This window comes from Nothoprocta perdicaria, unplaced genomic scaffold (genome assembly GCF_003342845.1).
Source record: "Nothoprocta perdicaria isolate Ctin4 unplaced genomic scaffold, notPer1 scaffold_443, whole genome shotgun sequence".
Classification (NCBI taxonomy): domain Eukaryota; kingdom Metazoa; phylum Chordata; class Aves; order Tinamiformes; family Tinamidae; genus Nothoprocta; species Nothoprocta perdicaria.
In genome coordinates, this window is record NW_020455692.1 from 209,021 (window position 1) to 227,171 (window position 18,151).

Consider the following 18,151-nt stretch of genomic DNA (forward strand, 5'->3'; position numbering starts at 1 on the left):
GAGCAGATGTGCGCACAGACATGGCGTGCATACATCTGGGCAGATATGCCCTGTACGGATGTCGGCACAGAGCACCCCATGCTGATGTGCACACACGCGTGGCTGTACAGATGTGCATGCTGAATACACCAATGGGCGAGGGTGCACATGGTGCCCACCCCCGTGCACACCCTGCAGCTGTTTGTGAGGGTGCACGTGCAGCACGTCTCTGCACACATGGGTGCGCACACATCCTGTGCTCCCTGCGACGCTGAGGGAGTGCGCAGTGTGCAGAGCTGTGCAAACACCTGACCTGCAACCTACACCAGGGGCTGAGTGTGCACACAGGCCACACTCATCCTCCTGTGTGCATGCACAGTTACAGTGGTACTGGCCCCAAGGGAGGAGTCCGACCGTGATGCAGTACCTGCGGGAGCACAGTGCATGCGTGAGGCCTATGATCATAGAAATCATAGAATGCTTAAGGTTGGAAGGGACCTTCAGAGGTCATCTAGTCCAACCCCCCTGCTCACGCAGGGTCACCTAGAGCACATGGCACAGGGCTGCATCCAAGCAGGTTTTAAAGATCTGCAAACGATCAAAATGATCTCTCCAGGAAGTGGGGCAATGCTGGCTTTCTACTTGCTGTGCTCCTGCATGAGGACATGGGCTCTCATTTAGTGCCTCTCCATAGCCTAGACCTCTCTAGTTCCGCTCTGCTCCTAGATGTGTTGGTGCCTGAGATGAGCAGGCCATAGTTGCTGGAGGTGGTTAGGATGTTCTCAAGGTTAGAGAGTTCTTGAGGGAACTGGGAACAGACTAAAGTCCCTCCATTGCACTACTTCTGCTGGGATGGACTTGACTCTGCCTTACCTGGGGCACTTGGGATGTCACCAAGCCTGTCCACTAGCTTCCCTTCCCAAGAAGTTCCCCAGAGGTTCTTGAGGGGTTGTCCTCCCTTTCAGCACCACATCAACCTATTAAAGCAGGTACTGTGTGTGATAACCCATCACAGGGACTCTCTGACTGAGCTTGCTGATGATTTGAGAGCTGCTGTTTCTGAGGAGCTTAGCTCAAAGACGCCCTTCATCCTATGGTCTTGCTGGCTGCCCTAGGGACAGATAAACTCCAAGGAGCAGGGGTGTTCCCTGCATTGCTGACCCTGTACATTAGAGCTCAACTTGCCACTGATCCACACTGATGTGTGCTTGGCTTCTTTTCTGGTTGAGGAAACCCTGGGAGCAATGTACCCATCCCTCCTAATGTGTGTCTACTGCTCAAATTATGCAGGGACTCTTTCCTGGTCTTTTCTTTGAGCTCTTTTTAATTGGGGGTGAGTAAGAAATGCTCTCAGGTGCCTGGGGGGAGGGTCCCTGTGAGCAGAAGGCACCCAAGCGAGGTGGGGTACTGCCCAAGTCATGTCAGGGAGAGAGAAGATTGCAGTTTGGGGGCATGAGGGAAGAAATTCCAGCTGCTTGCCCTCTACATCGCTCCCAAATTACACCCTTCACTGCACTGCTCCTCCTCTCTTCAGRAGAGTTGACAACTGTAGAGAATCACTATCCATTCCTGATTGCCTTCCAGCTGGCGCTGAAGCCTCAAGAGGCTGCTCTCTCACTGTGCTTCCTAGGGCTTGCCTCCTTGGCTGTGAGCATTTCTGCATTCAGGGCACATTTGCCTGCCCTGTGGGCACTGAGTGTGCTTGTGGGCATCAAGGAGCTCCCTTGGTTTGGCCCTGRGGATGGGTGCAAGATGTGGTGCTGCCTTGGGGTGGGATAGTGGGGGACACAACATTGCTGTCCAACACTGCGGTCTGTCATCACCATCCAGTGTCACTCTTCAGCAATGCTGTCTTGCTTCGCCATCCAGCATCATGATCCAGCATCGGCATCCAGCACCGTCATCCAGCATCACTGTCCAGCATCGCTATCCAGCAATGCCATCGCTGCCCAGCATCCCTGTCCAGCACCACTCTTCAGCATCACTATCCAGCATCATCATCTGGCATCGCTGTCCAGCATTGCTGTCCAGCATCGTCTTCCAGTATCACTGTCCGGTATCACCATGCATCCTCAACATCTGGCATCACCATCCATCACTCCCATCACATCGTCCAGCATTGCAGGTCCCACATTAATCATCCAGCTGTATTTTCCCATTGCCACAAATCTGTGTTGCCCCTGGGTATCAGGAACCTGTAGTGTCTTCCCCATTCTGGAGCATCCTGAGGTCACCAGGTTGCTGTTGGCTCTCCTGGCAGCTCCTAATTTCATGGCCCAGATACCTAAATCCCAGACTTGCAGAAGTTGACTTTAAATGGGAAACAAAACTCTCCCATGTTTTGGGAAAAGACAACTAGTCTCTGAAGAGAATTCGTTTATATCCAGAAAAAAAAAAAGGCATGTCTGTAGAAGAAGTCTTTGATTTCTTAGCTCCATTGTGGTGATTTATGCAACATCAGCAAGCAGATCTAGCTTTTACTTTTCCTGAAATTTCCAGATTTAGTGTAAAGAGAAGGAAGGGGATGAATAAGCAGTGTCCAAAAGAGAAGAACACAGGAGTTGTCCATGTGTGTCAGCTTGGGGCTTGGCAGTCCAGCTGGCAAATGGGACTCAACAGCAATGTCCTGCTCTTTTGCAGGCCTCATCCAGGCAGGCAGTGCTGTGGTTTGAGTTAGGGTGCTCTACTTGGAGTCAGTGTTGGGTCTGTCTGCTCAGCGCAGGCCGATGTCCTTGCCTCAAATGACTTCCTTGCCCTGGGTGATAGCCTTGCCCCAGGGTAATATTCCTGTCCCTGAGTGACATCTCTGCCCTGGACAACATCCCTGCCCTTGGGTGACATCCCTGCCTTGGGTGATGTCCCTGCCACTGCATTTCATTCCTGCTGCTCGGTGCCCTCTGTGGTTCCTTTCCCCTCTCCCTGATACTCTAGTGGGACTGAAATCTTGGTCCTACCTGGACACTCTGCTTGGTGCTGCTGCAGGAGTTAGCTCCCAGCCTGCCTTGAACATGCCAACAGCTCCTGGAAGGTTTTGTGCTAGGATTAGACCCCATGCTCTAACTTGTCTCTCTCTAATTTTGTCATATATTCACGTATTGGGAATCCAGGGTGATTGCTGGGGCTGTCACATCTGCTTGGTTCTCTCCTACTCCTCTGCAGGATAGGAGTGGGCCTCCCCCTACAGGACAGAGAGACTGGTGTGGGCACACTGGGATGGAGAACACAGACAAGCCCACCCTTGTTGCTGCTGGAAGAGCACTAGGTTCTCTGGGTCCCCCAAGCCTGATGCTCAGTCTCCAGGCATGATATCTCTGAACATCCCCTTGCAGCATATGTGCTGGTGGGACATGGTCCCTGTCTCTCTTTGCAGTCCTCAGACTCATTGTCTCCTGTTTCTGCTTTTCCAGGTGCTGAGTGCTCKGCCTGGGTAGCACTGTCTTCTCCTGCTGATACTGTGTGGCTCTGATCCCCTACCATCTGATGCTTTGGGACCAGCTCCTCTCACCTTGATGGGTGGAAACTGGCAACAGGGGGTACTGCATGTCCCCCTGCCAGCACTGTTGCATCCCATGGTGGTCCCAGGTGCCCTCTGGGTCTGGCTGCTACACTCAGCTGCCTGCTTGGCCAGTGGTCATGGCCCAGCTGGCAAGAAGGAGATCAGCATTGAGGGGGACCTAGTCATCGGAGGTCTCTTTCCCGTGCACGAGAAAGGTGTGGGGAGTGAAGACTGTGGCAAAATCAATGAGCATCGGGGCATCCAGCGTCTTGAGGCTATGCTCTTTGCCCTGGATGAGATCAACAAGGACTCAAGCATCTTGCCAGGGGTCACTCTGGGTGCCCACATCCTTGACACCTGCTCCAAAGACACTTATGCCCTGGAGCAGTCACTTGACTTTGTCCGTGCGTCCTTGACCAAGGTGGATGGCTCAGAGCATATCTGCCCTGATGGCTCCTATGCGGTCCATGATGATGTGCCCACAGCCATCACTGGTGTCATTGGGGGATCTTACAGTGACGTCTCCATCCAGGTACTACACAGGAAGGCAAAAGGGTCTCAGATTGACCTGAGTGGTTGGCAGAAATGGCAATGGGGGATGACCTGGTTACAAGGCTGCAATATCTCAGCCTTTCTTGGCCCAGCACTGCCTCAAATGGGGAAGCCTTAGGCTGTCCTCTTTCTTGGCTACATGTCTATTGCCTTCCCCGGCAGTGTATTGTGTGTGTGTCTAACTTTCTGATAAACAAAACATGCCATTTCTGTTTTTTTAGGACTTCAAGGGGTGGGTGCAGCTGCCCTCCTCTCCCTTGCACCTTTCCGTGCTTGCTCCTGGCTGCCATTGCAGTCTACKTGTTCTGAGGCTATGGTGTGCCCCGTAGGTAGTGGAGGGGACAATGGCCCATCAGATAGGAAGGCCACAAAGCTTACACTAGGAGCTATTTCTCTACCATGGCATTGCCAGCCCCATCTGGCTATTAATTTGGGGATCTGCAGTCCTGCCAGTGCCAGGGCTACCCCTTGAGGTCTCCCCATCACAGGTTGTGGAGRCTCCTGCTGGGCCTGCCCAACACCAACTCCTTAGCAGAGACGTTTGCGACTAGAGCCATGGCAGAATCATTCCCTGCCAATTCCCTCAGAGATGGACACTAGCCAGGCTGGGAACAGATGGGAAATGCTTTATTCCCCTTCCGTTGCTTGCCAAAACATGAGAGCTGTAGCAGGAGCTCCTTTTCCAATGATTATCTTGATATTCAGGTCCACACCATCCCCTGTGTTGTGGTTGCTGGCCAGCCCTCTCAGCTCCCTGGTCTTCCACTAGCTATTTTGAATGGTCTGAGCTGCCTTCTGGTACTTCTTGTACTGGGTCCTGGCATTCCACATTCTGGCATGGACCTGGAGAATGACACTCACACTCTCCAGCCTCAAGTAGACCGATAATACCCACCGATAATACCGCCTCTCCTCCCGCTGCTGGGCAATGGCTTCGCGCCATCGGGTCTGGATGCTGAGCACGTTGTTCACGGCCTGACACAGGGCCTGTTGGACCAGCTGCCTGTGCCACCAGACCTGCATGGCCACAGCTGCACTGGCATGATGGTCTTCCTGCTGCAGAGATGGAGCATGGGATCCCTTGTGAACATGGCACACATTGGAAACCTGGGGCTGATTCAGATCTGGAGAGGAAACAACTCTTCCCTGTTGTTCAAGAAAAGAATTTGGGGGCTGAATGCAACCTGGAGGTGGTTCAAAATGAACTAAAGACGGTGTTTTTCTCCTAGTCATATTTACTGGTGAGACTCCTTGCTGCAGGAGTCTGGCAGCTAGAATTTTTGAGTGTTTGAGGAGAGTGTTTGGAGTGTTTGGAGTGTTTGGGCAAGTTTATCGAAAAGCAGGCTCTTGAAGGTTATTAAATCTGTAGAGACAGCCTCTGGGAGAATTGCTCAAGTGGGGAAGCTGGAATGAGCTGCAAATCCCTGGAGACCAGGAGCATATGGGAAGTGTCACCCAAGACTTTCTTGGGCAGCTTCTTTGGTTGCTGCCAGGGATAGATGCAGCACAGCTGCTCCTGGGTCTGCAGACACACTTGACAGAAGATGCCTCAGCACCTAAATGCTGTCCTGCACATGGACTGTGGCCTGTAGCTATTCTGTCACTCAAAGGAGCCTAAAACAGCCTACTGGGGAAGTGTGCCCTGGCCCAGGTACAAACTAGAGTGCAAACCCACACATAAAGGGGCAGAGMTGGGAGAAAGAGAAATCGCAGGAGGTATTGTGTCTCTCTGGTTTGGCCCTGTTAGCGTTCATGGGGTCTCTCAGTTCCCCTAACCAGAGCCTCAGGAGATGAGCCACAGCATCCAGCACAGGACTGGAGCCATGTCAGGGGAAGGAGTCCACGCACCACAGTCTTCATAGGCTACTCTGGAAGACCTGGCTGCCATGGAATATCTTGCATTATCCCAGTTGTCCCTTCCCAGTGTAATAGCGGGGAGTCAGGGCTCCTTCATCATCCTGATACCTGGCTCTTGTGTGTGGTCATTCCCTGAGCATGTTGTGTAGTGGGAGGAAGAGCGTGCCAGCAGCCAAGGTCAACTCACTTTCAACCCCGTGACTACTGTTCCTGAAGGGTTGAATGCATTGATGCATGTGTGGACACCCTCCAGTGCAGCTGTGATATCCCCTGACATCAGAATGGCTCCTTGGGGGCCATTCCAGCAGGTCTGTGGGAGAGGACCCAGCTTCCAGAGCCCTTCTTGCCTGTGACAAGATGGATGTTAACACCATCAGACATGAGATGGGGAGGTGACAAAGAGATGCCAGCTAGAATGGTGCTTGCCAGGTCCCAACTCTACCATTCCCTGCACCAAACATAGGTCAAACACAGCTCCACGTCTTCGCTGGATTCACCTGAGAGCATTGCGCGAATGGAATAGGTTATGAGGAAGACATCCCTCGCGTCCACCTGCAGAAATGGGCCACTAGCATCTGAGATCTGTGCTGTTACCCTGGATGTGATGYGGCTCTGCTTCCCGAACTAGAGGCTCCATGAATCCAGGGCCCAGCTTTGTCGGGGGGATTGGGAAAAGCATCCTTCCTAACAATACAGCCAGCTAGAGCAGCTGGTCAACACCTCGGGGCTGTTGGTGAGCCCTCTAAGATTTTGTGCTCTCTAAGAACACAATTTCTAAGATTTTACAAGTCCCTTGGTCTTGTCTAAGCACATCCACTAGTTTCTGTGTGCAGCATCCTATTAGCAAGTGTCCGTGTTCCCCCACCTGTGGGATGGAGGAAGACAAGTCATGGAGATAGACAGCCCTGGTGCTGAGGGCACCYCTTGAGACAGCACGCTTCCCAGACAATTGTGAGAGGGAATTTTGAGGTTATTCGAGGACATGTGGAGCCTTGCAGCTGGCCCATGCGCTTGGCCAGTGAGCCGCAAGCCTTACTGGGGAAGAGTTATTATCTAATACCTCCCAGCCTGGTCTGAACCTACGCAGAGGCGCTGCTGCTCGCTGCGGCCTTCCTCCCATTAGGAGATGCAATTTGCTGTTAAAAACATATTTGGCCATATCAATTAAGTGGCATGGCTCTTGCATGGGGAGGAGAGATAGGCATTCAGGCTGCCCATTCCCATGGGCAGGAAGGCTCCTGTCCCCCCTCTCCCGCCTTTTCTCCCCCCATACTGCTTGGATTTTTAATAGCCTCATTAGCGGTGTTTTTTCCCCTTTGAAAGGCAATGAGGCTCTCTTCTGAGYGGCTGGAAACTGCAGCTGTGCCAGGCCTTTGCAGGGGGCTATGGGCTTGTGGGCTGCCAGCAGCCCCTTTCAGTCTTCAGTACCCTTCAGGAGCCTCCTCCATCTGGCTTGGAATGGGCAGGAAAGCCATGTAGGGAGTCCTCACCTTGCTCCTGGCCCATTTTTTTCACTGCCTGTTGGCAGTGGTGATACAGAGGGGGCCTTTTCGAGCTGCAAGACTGCRAGGTGTGTTGTCTTTGCTGTCTCTCGTGGGTCGCCTCAGGTGGATTTTCTGCTTTTGCCTTTTGTCCATTTACTCATTCCTTCCCCTRACCAGAATTTCAGAGAGGGGAGTATGAATGTGAAAAACAAAGAAATAAGCAAGATCCAGAAGAAATGAGAACCCAGCAAAATGGCCATGTTTCCTGAGAGCAAATAATTATTATTATTTGCAGCTATTGCTCTATTGCTCTATTGAGCAGCTGGGAAAATGACCCCAAGACCTTCTACTCACTAGACACCCTGATGTCTCTTCTCCAGCATGAGTGGAACAAGGTGGTGAGAGCCAGTGAGTGGGTCTGCTGCAGGGGCCACAGCAGTCTCCGCAGGTCTCAGAAACAGCTGGGACAYCTTCTGGGTCTTTCCCTCTGGTCTTTCCATGATCACCCTTGCAAGCACCTGGCTGCTTTGTGGCCTGAATCTGTTGCAGCTGTACTAGGACCACACATCCAGCTGTGCTCCAGCACCCATACAAGGGTTTGGGTGATCCTGTAAGCGTAGCTTTCCACCCATCTGCTTGCCTGCTGTGAGCAGGTTGCTGAGCAGTGAGAAACCAGTGGTYTCTGAGCAACCAGATGTGGATTGCTCTACAAAATACTATTGTGTTTAGGATCCATGGCATGGCTGGCTGATCCATTCACACATAGCATTGGGTAGGGATCTTACAGTGGGGATGTCCCTCTTTGGGACATGTCTTCAGGAGAGCTGCAAGAGCAGACTATGGCTGGACAATGTCCCCTGTACATTATGCTTCTCTCTCTTGCTCCACACAGGTAGCCAACCTGCTGCGACTCTTCCAGATCCCACAGATCAGCTATGCTTCCACGAGTGCCAAGCTCAGCGACAAGTCCCGTTATGACTACTTTGCCCGCACTGTCCCGCCAGACTTCTACCAAGCTAAGGCCATGTCAGAGATCCTTCGCTTCTTCAACTGGACCTATGTCTCCACTGTGGCCTCAGAAGGTGATTATGGTGAGACAGGCATAGAGGCCTTTGAGCAAGAAGCCCGCATGCGCAACATCTGCATTGCTACCTCAGAGAAAGTGGGACGCTCCATGAATAAAAAGACTTATGATGGTGTGGTCAGGGCCCTGCTGCAGAAGCCCAATGCCAGAGTGGTTGTGTTGTTCACTCGAAGCGAAGATGCCCGGGAACTGCTGGCAGCTGCTCACAGAGCAAATGTGTCCTTCATGTGGGTGGCCAGTGATGGGTGGGGAGCCTTGGAGAGCGTGGTGGCTGGCAGAGAAGTTGTTGCTGAGGGAGCCATCACCATCGAGCTGGCAGCATACCCCATTAAAGAGTTTGCTGCCTACTTCCGTAATCTCAATCCCTACAACAATAGCCGAAATCCCTGGTTTCGGGAGTTTTGGGAGCACAAGTTCAAGTGTAGCTTCCACACCCAGGACTGCAGTCGGTACTCCCTRAAGACAGGCAAATTTGAGCCAGAGTCCAAGATCACATTTGTGATTAACGCAGTCTACGCCATGGCTCACTCTCTTCACAACATGCACCAGGCTCTGTGCTCCAATGCCACCAAACTCTGCGAGTCCATGAAGCCTGTTAATGGCAAGAGGTTCTACAAGGATTTCATACTCAATGTTAATTTTGATGGTAAGTTCAGAGATGGAGAAGTGGTTTGACCACCCATCTGAAAGGGATGGATGGCAGGCCAGAGAAGATGAGAGAGAGCCAGATTTCACCTTTAACCCAACAATTTCTCCAGTGTGCCTAAACTGGGATCCCTGACAGAGTGGGGTGTGGTTCTCCCAGGACACTAATATCCACAGAATCATTCTCTGGAGGAAATCCAAGCCTTCTTTCTCCAGGAGTTGCTGGCAGACTACTATGAATGTATGGGACTGGGTCCCACAAATTTCCTTCCCACTCCTAAACTCCTTCCCAAAGCCCCTATATCTTTGGAGACTTTGGTTGTAGGCTCTGTACTTTAGCCCCTTGTTTTAGGCACTAAACTGGAGGGAGATTTTGACCAGGGACAGATCTGGGGATGAATCTGAAATACCGTCTCCATAATCTGGACTGAATCTGGTTGTCTGTGCTATGTACATAGTAGGAAGGCAAGAATGTTGCACAGGAGCTCGAAATCTCCCTCTCCTCACTCCACACACTTTGCTTCTACAGAATTGGCCAGGGAGCTCTTAGACATGTGGAGAGATAATTCTCTGCCACTGCTTTTGTGACCCTGGTCTGCCCATGGAAGCAATTCCTGCTGGGTTGTCATGAAGGCAGGGAACAGCCTGAAAATTTGCTCTTGACCTTAGCAGCTTAGACATGTCTCTCTCATCTCCTGGATGCAACATCATCCTTACACTGGGAGCAAGTCGTCTCGTGTCCAACAGGCAGGGGTGTGGAGGGGAGAGGGATCAGTGAGCTATGCTGAGCAATACAGTTGCAGCATACTGACAATATGAAGCTGGTAACAGTCTCCCTGTCTCCTCCCCACAGCTCCATTCAGGCCAGCAGATACCAAGAGTGTTGTTCGATTTGATCGCTTTGGTGATGGGATTGGGCGCTACAATATCTTCAACTATCACTATGTGGATGGGCGGTATCGGTATCAGAAGGTGGGCTACTGGGCTGAGGGGCTCATTCTCAACACCAGCCTCATCCCCTGGGCTGAGACGTCTGTCCCTGTGTCCCAGTGCAGTGACCCATGCAAGAAAAATGAGATAAAGAGCATGCAGCCTGGAGACATATGCTGCTGGATATGCATCCCCTGCCAGCCTTATGAATACCTGCTAGATGAATTCACCTGCATGGACTGTGGTCTTGGTTACTGGCCCAATGAGACCCTGAATGGTTGCTTTGAGCTGCCCCAAGAGTACATCCGCTGGAAAGATGTTTGGGCCATTGGTCCTGTCACTATTTCTTGCCTGGGATTTATCTCCACCCTCTTTGTTTTTGGGGTCTTTATCAAGAACAATGACACCCCCATCGTGAAGGCCTCAGGGCGGGAACTCTGTTATATTCTCCTCACAGGGGTCCTCATGTGCTACAGCATGACCTTCATCTTCATTGCAAAGCCTTCCACTGAGGTGTGCACACTTCGGCGCCTGGGGCTGGGCACATCTTTTGCTGTCTGCTATTCGGCCCTCTTGACCAAGACAAATCGCATAGCCAGGATCTTCAGCGGTGTGAAGGAAGGGGTGCAGCGCCCACGCTTCATAAGCCCCACATCCCAGGTGGTCATCTGCATGGCCCTTATCTCCTGCCAGCTGATCATTGTTATTATCTGGCTGCTGGTGGAGACCCCTGGTACAGGCAAGGAGACAGAACCTGACAAGAGATACATTGTCATCCTTAAGTGCAACAACCGTGACTCCAACATGCTCATCTCACTCACCTACAATGTCCTCTTGATTGTCCTGTGTACGGTSTACGCTTTCAAGACACGGAAATGCCCCGAGAACTTCAATGAAGCTAAGTTCATTGGGTTCACAATGTACACAACCTGCATCATCTGGCTGGCCTTCCTACCCATCTTCTATGTGACCTCCAGTGACTACCGAGTAAGAGTCTAAATTTTGGGGAGATYAAGCAGACCCTGGCCTGGCTGGTCCTTATGATATGGGCCCTGCAAGCCCTGTGGCTGAGTGATGAGTGAATCTGGGGAAGGGAGTCTTTGAGATTGAAGCTCATAAAGGTGATGGTCACCTACATCTTGGGGCATTTAGGAATGGGTGAAGCATGGCAACAGATGGTGCTAAAAGGGTAGGTCTGAAGGGGCTATGTTTCCTGAAGGCATGACTGCCCCTTGGCAAGATGTTGATCAGGGTGCGGATGGCACACATTGTCCCTGAGCTCTTCAGAGCACCCATCTGACCAGTTTCCCACCCTTCTAAACTCCCATTCTTCAATAATTACCTTCCTTGGACCTGGCTGTGAGCGGGGGGCACAAGAGAACCCTGATCAACCTTTTTTCCCATTCCCCCCTGGTGACAAACACTGAGCATGGATCTTCTGCAGTCTGGGAAGGTCAAGCAGTCTTGGAGAGTGTGGAGCACACTGTGGTAGGTCTGGGGAGCCAGTAGATGCATAGCAATGTTGGTTTCCAGAAAGGGGCGGCCCATGTCTGTCCTGTCTGGACCTTGTGGGTGCTGGCAGTGTGGTGAGATGATGAGAATGACTGAGCTCTTGATTTTCTACAGAGAAACAGCAGCCCCTAGTGGGAACAGAAATTTGTTACAGTCATGCTGGAGTCTCACATCAGGAAAAGTTCAAAATGGGGATGTTCGCAAGGCCCAGTGCATGGAGCACATCGGTGGGTTGCTTGGGGTATTTCCCAGGCTATACCATGCACAAGAAGTGTGTCTCCATTGGGACAGTGGCCTCCTTCTGCCCATAAATCTCTGCCTGATGTAGACACTGGCCTGGCATGAGGTTTTCTTTTCCATGGCATTGAGGTTTCAGCCTGCCACGCTACCCTGATGAGGAGATCTGGTATGGTATGTGGCATCCGCTCCACTCGAGTGGTGCAAACATGTGCAAAAGGGGAGCCAAACATGAATGCTGGCCCCGGCACCTTGTCCCTGGCTCTGACTAGGGCCTGGTCTGGGAAGGGCAGGGAGGAGTGTGCTAGATCTCCCCACTGCTCAGTTTGTCCCATGGAGCAGGGTGCACATGGCAATGGCCCTTCCGTAAGGCTCAACAGCATCCTCCRCACCCTGGAACTTGGTGAAGTACCAGGGCAGGCTTCTTCTTGCCCTGCTTGGGCAGAGGGCTCATGGCACACCAGTTCAGAAGAACTTTCTTAGCACCTTGCTGAGCCTGCAGGCCTGGCCTGATGGCTGCCTCTACTACCCCATCTCCAGGTCCAGACCACCACCATGTGCATCTCAGTGAGCCTCAGCGGCACCGTGGTCCTTGGCTGCCTCTTCACTCCCAAACTCCACATCATCCTCTTCCAGCCTCAGAAGAATGTCGCCAGCCACCGCGTGGGCACCACTCGGTTCAGCGTGGCAGCTGCAGGCTCTAGCCAGTCCCATGGTGAGTGCAGCAGGGGTACAGGAGAGGGCTGGGGAGGCAGCATCTCAGTTTTAACTGCTGGAGTGCAAGAGGCTGGAGGAAAGCTGGGATGGGAGTTGGACGTGGTTGAAAACAGCAGCGTGAAGAACACTGTTGTGTGCCCAGCTGATCATCCCTGCTCCCCCTCCCAAAGCTTGTCCCCTCCTTGTTCCACCTGGCTGCTAGCCCCAAGGCCGTGGCATAGCCTGCTGGAGGGTATATTCATGGGTGCTCATTGCCTCATCCTAATGGGAAGAGATGGGGCAATGGGATGCAGTAGCCCAGAGCACTCATCACCCCCATGGGATGCAGCGGCCTAGGGTACTCGTGCCCACCACAGGCACCCATTGTCTGTTTTCCCCCCAACCTTAACCCAGTGGGATACAGCTGTCCCAACACTTATTTTGCAGCACAGTGAGATGCAGCTACACTGGATGCCCACCACCCACACTAAAGGATGCAGGCACCTACCACTCGAGGCACCTACCACTCCCTAGAGTGGGATGTCCTGGGCTGGGGGAAAAGGCTGATGGCAGACCCTAACATGCTGCTCACTGCAACTTCTTGGTCAGGTTCTGCCTCACAGTATGTGCCCACGGTGTGCAACGGTCGTGAGGTGGTGGACTCCACAACGTCATCCTTGTGAAAGACGGGCTAGCTGCTCCAAGGTGCTGCAGCCCCAGCCCCCGTGGGATGTCCCAGCTCCAGCAAGAGCCCCAAGGCTGCACTCCACCTGAGCTTCCTCATCGAGGTGAGGGCATTGCCCAAGGCAGAATCCAGAGAGCAGGACGCACCTTGGCCTCGTGCAATGCTGTTGGGGGCCCCGAGTCTGCAAAGAGGCTCAGCCCCCAGCCTCATGCGAACCTCCCAGCCTGTGCACTGAGCTGGGGTACACAACATACTTCCCTCACACTGAGCAGTGTTACGATGCGTTTCTCTGGCGCTGAGCTGTGTGCCATTGCACACTTTCCTTGCACTGAGCCATGATCACGCGTCCCACTGCTCTCACACTGCGCCACGACACACTGGGCTTCCCTCACGCTGTGCCATGTTCCAATAGCACACTTGGCTCACGCTAAGCCCCACCATTCATCACCTGTCCAGCACACTGAGCTGTTACACACGCCACTTCCCTTCCACCAGTTCCCGTTACATATTGCACTGAGCTGTCATTCACTGCGCTTCCTTCGCACTGTGCCATGGCACATGCTCTTCTTTCCTCGTGCTGAACTGTGATGGGCATCACTTTCCCTTCAGGCCGAGCTGTATTACACACCATGCAAGGAGTTGTGTTACACGTCATGCTTTCCCTGGATGCCATAGCTAGGTACGTGGCCCAGGGCATGTCCCACCTGTGGCACTAGCCTCACCTCCCACTCATGCACCCAAGCTAAACATCCACAGCTGCACTGGCCCTCGTCACAATTCTCCTTGCCCTATCCCCCTGAAAAAGCACAGGCAGGTTGTGCCCGAGTACTCCACCTCTGTACCCTCATGGTGTTTTTAGTTTTTTCTAGAGGATATCTTGGCACAAAGCACTCAGGACAGGGAACGTGACAGTAAGGATCATGTCTAACCCTCCGCTACAGCCCTTAATCAGCCAGCTGCAGAGCGCAGGAGTTCAGGTTTTTGGCCCAGGTTGAGTGATTTGCCCTGTGTATTTGAGTCCAGCCAAGTTTTTAAGAATAGGTATTTTTTTCTGTGAGCCAGATTGTGATTTTTGGGGTAATTTTATGTAAATAAAGTGTTTTTTTTTTCTTTTCTTTAGTTGATTCTTCTGAGAAGAGGGCAGCTATTAGGGTGCAAGGCCATGTGCACAAGCAAGAACCACAGGCTAGCTTAGGGTGCCGTTGAAGGCCCTGCAAGCGGGGTGGAGGGGTGAGGGAAGAGGGGCACACACGTTGACTCCAATACTGAGGGGCAGAAATGCTCAAGCTCTCCCTGTCCCATGGCAGCAGCCACAGTAATGATGCCAAAAGCAAGTCTATAAACAACAGAGGCTTTAATGAACCAGGGGACAGAGATGGGGGAATAAGAGGTTTAGGAGCTGTCAGCCACTCCTGCCTTCCTCTTCAGGGGAATGATGCAAATACTGTTTTTGGCTTCTTTGATTCTCCACCACCGGCCCAGCCTGTAGATGAGAAAAAGATGAGGTTCAGCTTGATCCTGTCCTCACAGCAAGCTGTGTTCCCCCTCCTCATCCTGGGTAGGACACTGCATCAAGGTGTCCAGCCCTTGGAGGGACCTGAGCCCTCTATGTCTCTACCCGGTTGGAGCTTTGCACCCACAACCCAGAGTAAAGGGGACGGTACCGGTGCTCCTGCCCAAGGCCAGCAACGAGGAAGTCACCCGCTGCTGAGAACTTCAGGCTGTTGACGAAGCCAACCTGAAGGAGAAGAGGGTGGGCATGAGGAGCAGGCAGGTCCAGCATGACAACTTTACTGAGTCACCCAGCCCTCATGTGTGGCCTCCTGGAGAGCCCCACATTGAGCCAACAGAACAGAGCTAAGCCCTGCAACGTTTCCAGCCTCCCCACCCTGCCCTGTCCATACCACGGGGATGTCAAAGAGGGGCTCCAGTTTCCGAAAGCCCTCGCCAGATTTCCACAGCTTCACGTTGGCACTGTGTGAGCCTGGGGTAGAGAAACAGAGATCCCCCTAATTTTAAGATGGGAGCAAGGCCCCCTGCCCTGTTTCCTCCTATCCATCTCCTCAAAGCAAGAGGAAAAGCAAAGGTCTCGCAGCACAAGTCACCTGTAGCGACAAGGTCACTGTTGAGCAGGGCAGCCACCGCTGAGATCCAGTACGGCTGCTGCAGGCTGTGGGAGCCATGTGTACCATGAGCCTGCCTCACTACCGCCAGCGGCTTCTTCTTTGTTAGCCCCCACAGAGCAACAGAGCTGCCGGGGGAGAGCAGGTGGTGATGGAGGTGCAGAGGGCATGGCTGTGCCCACTCCCAGCATGGCCCCACTCCTGGCACTCACCCATCATCTGCACCTGACACCATGTGCTCCTCATTGATGAGCTGAATACAGTCAATAGAGCCCCTAAAGAGAGTGGGTGTTTAATACTGGTTCTCAGTGCGCTTTGGGAGTCTGCCACGGGAACGGAGATGAAGCCCCATGCACCCAAGGGCTCACTAGGGCATCTGCTGGCGTAATATGCAGCACCCACTTCACTCCCATGCTCATAGGCTACATAAATCCACTCATTTGCCCCAGACTTACTGGTGCCCATAAAATACAAGCTGTGACTCCTCAGGAATCTTCCAGATCCGCACTGTGCCGTCCCGTCCCCCCGAGGTCACACAGCACTCTCGGCTCAGGCTGTCCAGTCCTGTGATGACATCCTGGTGCCCAAATCTGGAGGGAGAGGGGGGTGGGAGGGCTGACCTGAGTCACAGCACTCTGCTCCCCTGCCTCTGTGCAGGGCTGCAGGTACCTCCCAGACCTGGGGTCCCAGGTCTGGGGATGCCTTTGGTCAGTAGGCTGGCCAGCTGCTCTGCCCAGAGAGTCAGCGCTCTCTTTCCCTCCCGCTACCCGACCAGGGTCTTACAGGGTCTCTATGTACGCATTCTCCGCCACATTCCAGACCTTGACGGAGCGGTCGTGGGAAGCACTGTACAGTTGGTGTGTACCCTTCTGGAAGGACAGGCCCTGCGGAAGAATAGAGAGACAGATGGACATGTGCATGGCTACAAATCTCCCCTTTTCCATCTATCTCTCAAGGATCACCCCAAAGTCAGGGGTTGCCCCACAAACTGACTGCCCTGTTCGGAGGAACCATATGTCCAAGCTACCCCTCTGGGGACAACAAGAGGTTCACAGACCTGCAAATGCCCTGGAATGGCACTGATAAGCAGTTATAGCTGGGGGCAGGGGTACAAAGCCCATCCCTCATGGGGACAGAGGCACATCAAGACAGCTCTGCATATCCTCAAATAAGTCCTTGAGCATTCCTTCCCCATCTTCCAGCCCCTGCGAGGTAGAAAGTGTAACCAAGCCCTCCAGGTAAGAGTCACCAGGAACAGCACAGCTGCACACAGCTGCCTGACCGAGGGGCAGCAGAGCCAATGCCCACAGCTCGCACCACTTACCGACACGGCATCGCGATGACCGGTGAACTTGTACAGGTGCTTGCAAGTGGCTGCCTCCCAGATCATTATCAGTTTGTTCCTGTCTCCAGTTGCCTGTCAGAAAGCAGGAGATGCCTGAAACCTTTGCCTTGGAGTCCCACTGCCCTCCTAAGCTCTGGGCATTCCAGCTGGTCCCATTCTGGGAACAGGCCACCAAMTCTAGAAAGATTGGGGGGGCTCATTTAATCTAACAGGCTAAATCTGCAGCTGCAGAACTACCTTCCAGGTGACTCCCTGTCACTTACCAGGTATTTGCCATCTGACGAGATAGCCATGCAGAGAATGTGAGCTGTGTGCCCTGCCTGCTGCTCTTCAGTGCCCTTCTTCCCTCGAGGCACCACGCACAGCCTCTTCCCACTCTCCACCTCCCCTACAAGAACAGTGTAACAGTAGTCAAGAYGGAAACAGTAGTAGAAAGAACAGTAGTCAAATGATGGAAATCCTTGCCCACCCCCATATGGCAAGTTGACATCTCACTCTCCCCATAAAGGGGAGGATAAACCCTGAACAGCTCTCCAGACGAAGCAACCATGATGACCCTGGACCTGCCAATGGTCGTGTCCTGGAGTCCGTGGTCCCCATGCTCTAGGGAGAGCTTCCCTTTTCTCCCCACGATTCCAGCATTTCCTGGGAGAGCCCAACACCCCCAGCAAGACCCCGCAGTTCTCCTGCAGCAGGGCTCTGCAGGATTTCAGCAGAGGGAATAGATGGATTTATCCCTTAAAGAGTGAATCAGACTTGCATTTAATAATGGAGCAATCCTTGGCAGCTGAAAAGATGAACTTGTCATCTGGAGAAATGACAAGGCAGGTAATGGGCTGCTGGTGCCCCCGCAACACTCGGATGATGTCTGGATCGGGAGGCTGCACCTGAATGGAGAGACAGCAGGCTATGAGCAGGGTCTCTCCCTGGTGTGAACCCCAAGTACTTCCCCAAGCAGAGGGCTCCCCTGCCACGCTGCGGCTTCTAGAAGGTCTGTATCCCTACATAGCAAACGGTCTCAAAACAACCTCCCTCCCTTCCTCCGGGGCGCAAATCAGGTACCGCCAACATCCCAGGGAGGGAGAAGGGCCCTTCCCTTCGCGTTCGGCACAAGCATGGGAAGCCCGTGCGCTAGGACTGGGGCAGAGCAGGCGGCGGGCACCGTCTGCCCCCAACAACTGCCCACGGAAGTGTTTCTCCGAAGGCGGTCGCTGTGGCTGCCCAAAGCAGAAGGGCACCAAGCCCCGCGGCTCTGCGTACTTACATCCTTGGCGACCGGCCGCTGCAGTCGGCCCTTCTGCTCGAGCTGGGGAGGAAGGACAAGCGTCTGTGAGAGAGTCCTGCACCCTCCGTGTCCTGGGGGAGGGACACCCTGTCCCCGGGGCCGCCGTCCCATGGGAAGGGGCTGCAGGAGCGACCCAGGCCGCTGCCCTCCACCTCACCACGTCCTCCTTCAGGCGCTCGGCGACGAGCCCGTCCTCGAAAGCCTCCTCCTCGGCCCGCTCCTCCTCTGTGGGGGCACGGGC

The 18,151-nt window shown here is 53.4% G+C and overlaps 2 protein-coding genes across 2 annotated transcripts in view; one reads left to right on the top strand and one right to left on the bottom strand.

Annotated features, from left to right (window-relative positions):
- The first annotated feature begins 2,019 nt into the window (after positions 1 to 2,019).
- On the top strand, positions 2,020 to 13,184 carry GRM2 (glutamate metabotropic receptor 2). The gene is made up of 6 exons (XM_026046461.1): positions 2,020 to 2,104; positions 3,387 to 4,007; positions 8,261 to 9,098; positions 9,951 to 11,014; positions 12,317 to 12,491; positions 13,082 to 13,184. The coding sequence occupies exons 2-6, from the start codon at positions 3,489 to 3,491 to the stop codon at positions 13,153 to 13,155; spliced, it is 2,670 nt and encodes an 889-aa protein (XP_025902246.1). The 5' UTR covers positions 2,020 to 2,104; positions 3,387 to 3,488; the 3' UTR covers positions 13,156 to 13,184.
- A 1,308-nt stretch (positions 13,185 to 14,492) lies between these two features.
- Positions 14,493 to 18,151, bottom strand: part of RRP9 (ribosomal RNA processing 9, U3 small nucleolar RNA binding protein) — a 12,133-nt gene continuing 8,474 nt past the window's right edge. Inside the window, exons 3-14 of the mRNA XM_026046453.1 lie at positions 18,068 to 18,135; positions 17,890 to 17,931; positions 17,386 to 17,512; positions 16,889 to 17,013; positions 16,605 to 16,697; positions 16,064 to 16,164; positions 15,736 to 15,870; positions 15,493 to 15,555; positions 15,263 to 15,408; positions 15,062 to 15,141; positions 14,822 to 14,895; positions 14,493 to 14,640 (exon numbers count right to left, since the gene is read on the bottom strand). Coding sequence (XP_025902238.1) covers positions 14,550 to 14,640; positions 14,822 to 14,895; positions 15,062 to 15,141; positions 15,263 to 15,408; positions 15,493 to 15,555; positions 15,736 to 15,870; positions 16,064 to 16,164; positions 16,605 to 16,697; positions 16,889 to 17,013; positions 17,386 to 17,512; positions 17,890 to 17,931; positions 18,068 to 18,135 — 1,145 coding nt within the window. The 3' untranslated portion in view covers positions 14,493 to 14,549. The remainder of the gene's footprint in view (positions 14,641 to 14,821; positions 14,896 to 15,061; positions 15,142 to 15,262; positions 15,409 to 15,492; positions 15,556 to 15,735; positions 15,871 to 16,063; positions 16,165 to 16,604; positions 16,698 to 16,888; positions 17,014 to 17,385; positions 17,513 to 17,889; positions 17,932 to 18,067; positions 18,136 to 18,151) is intronic.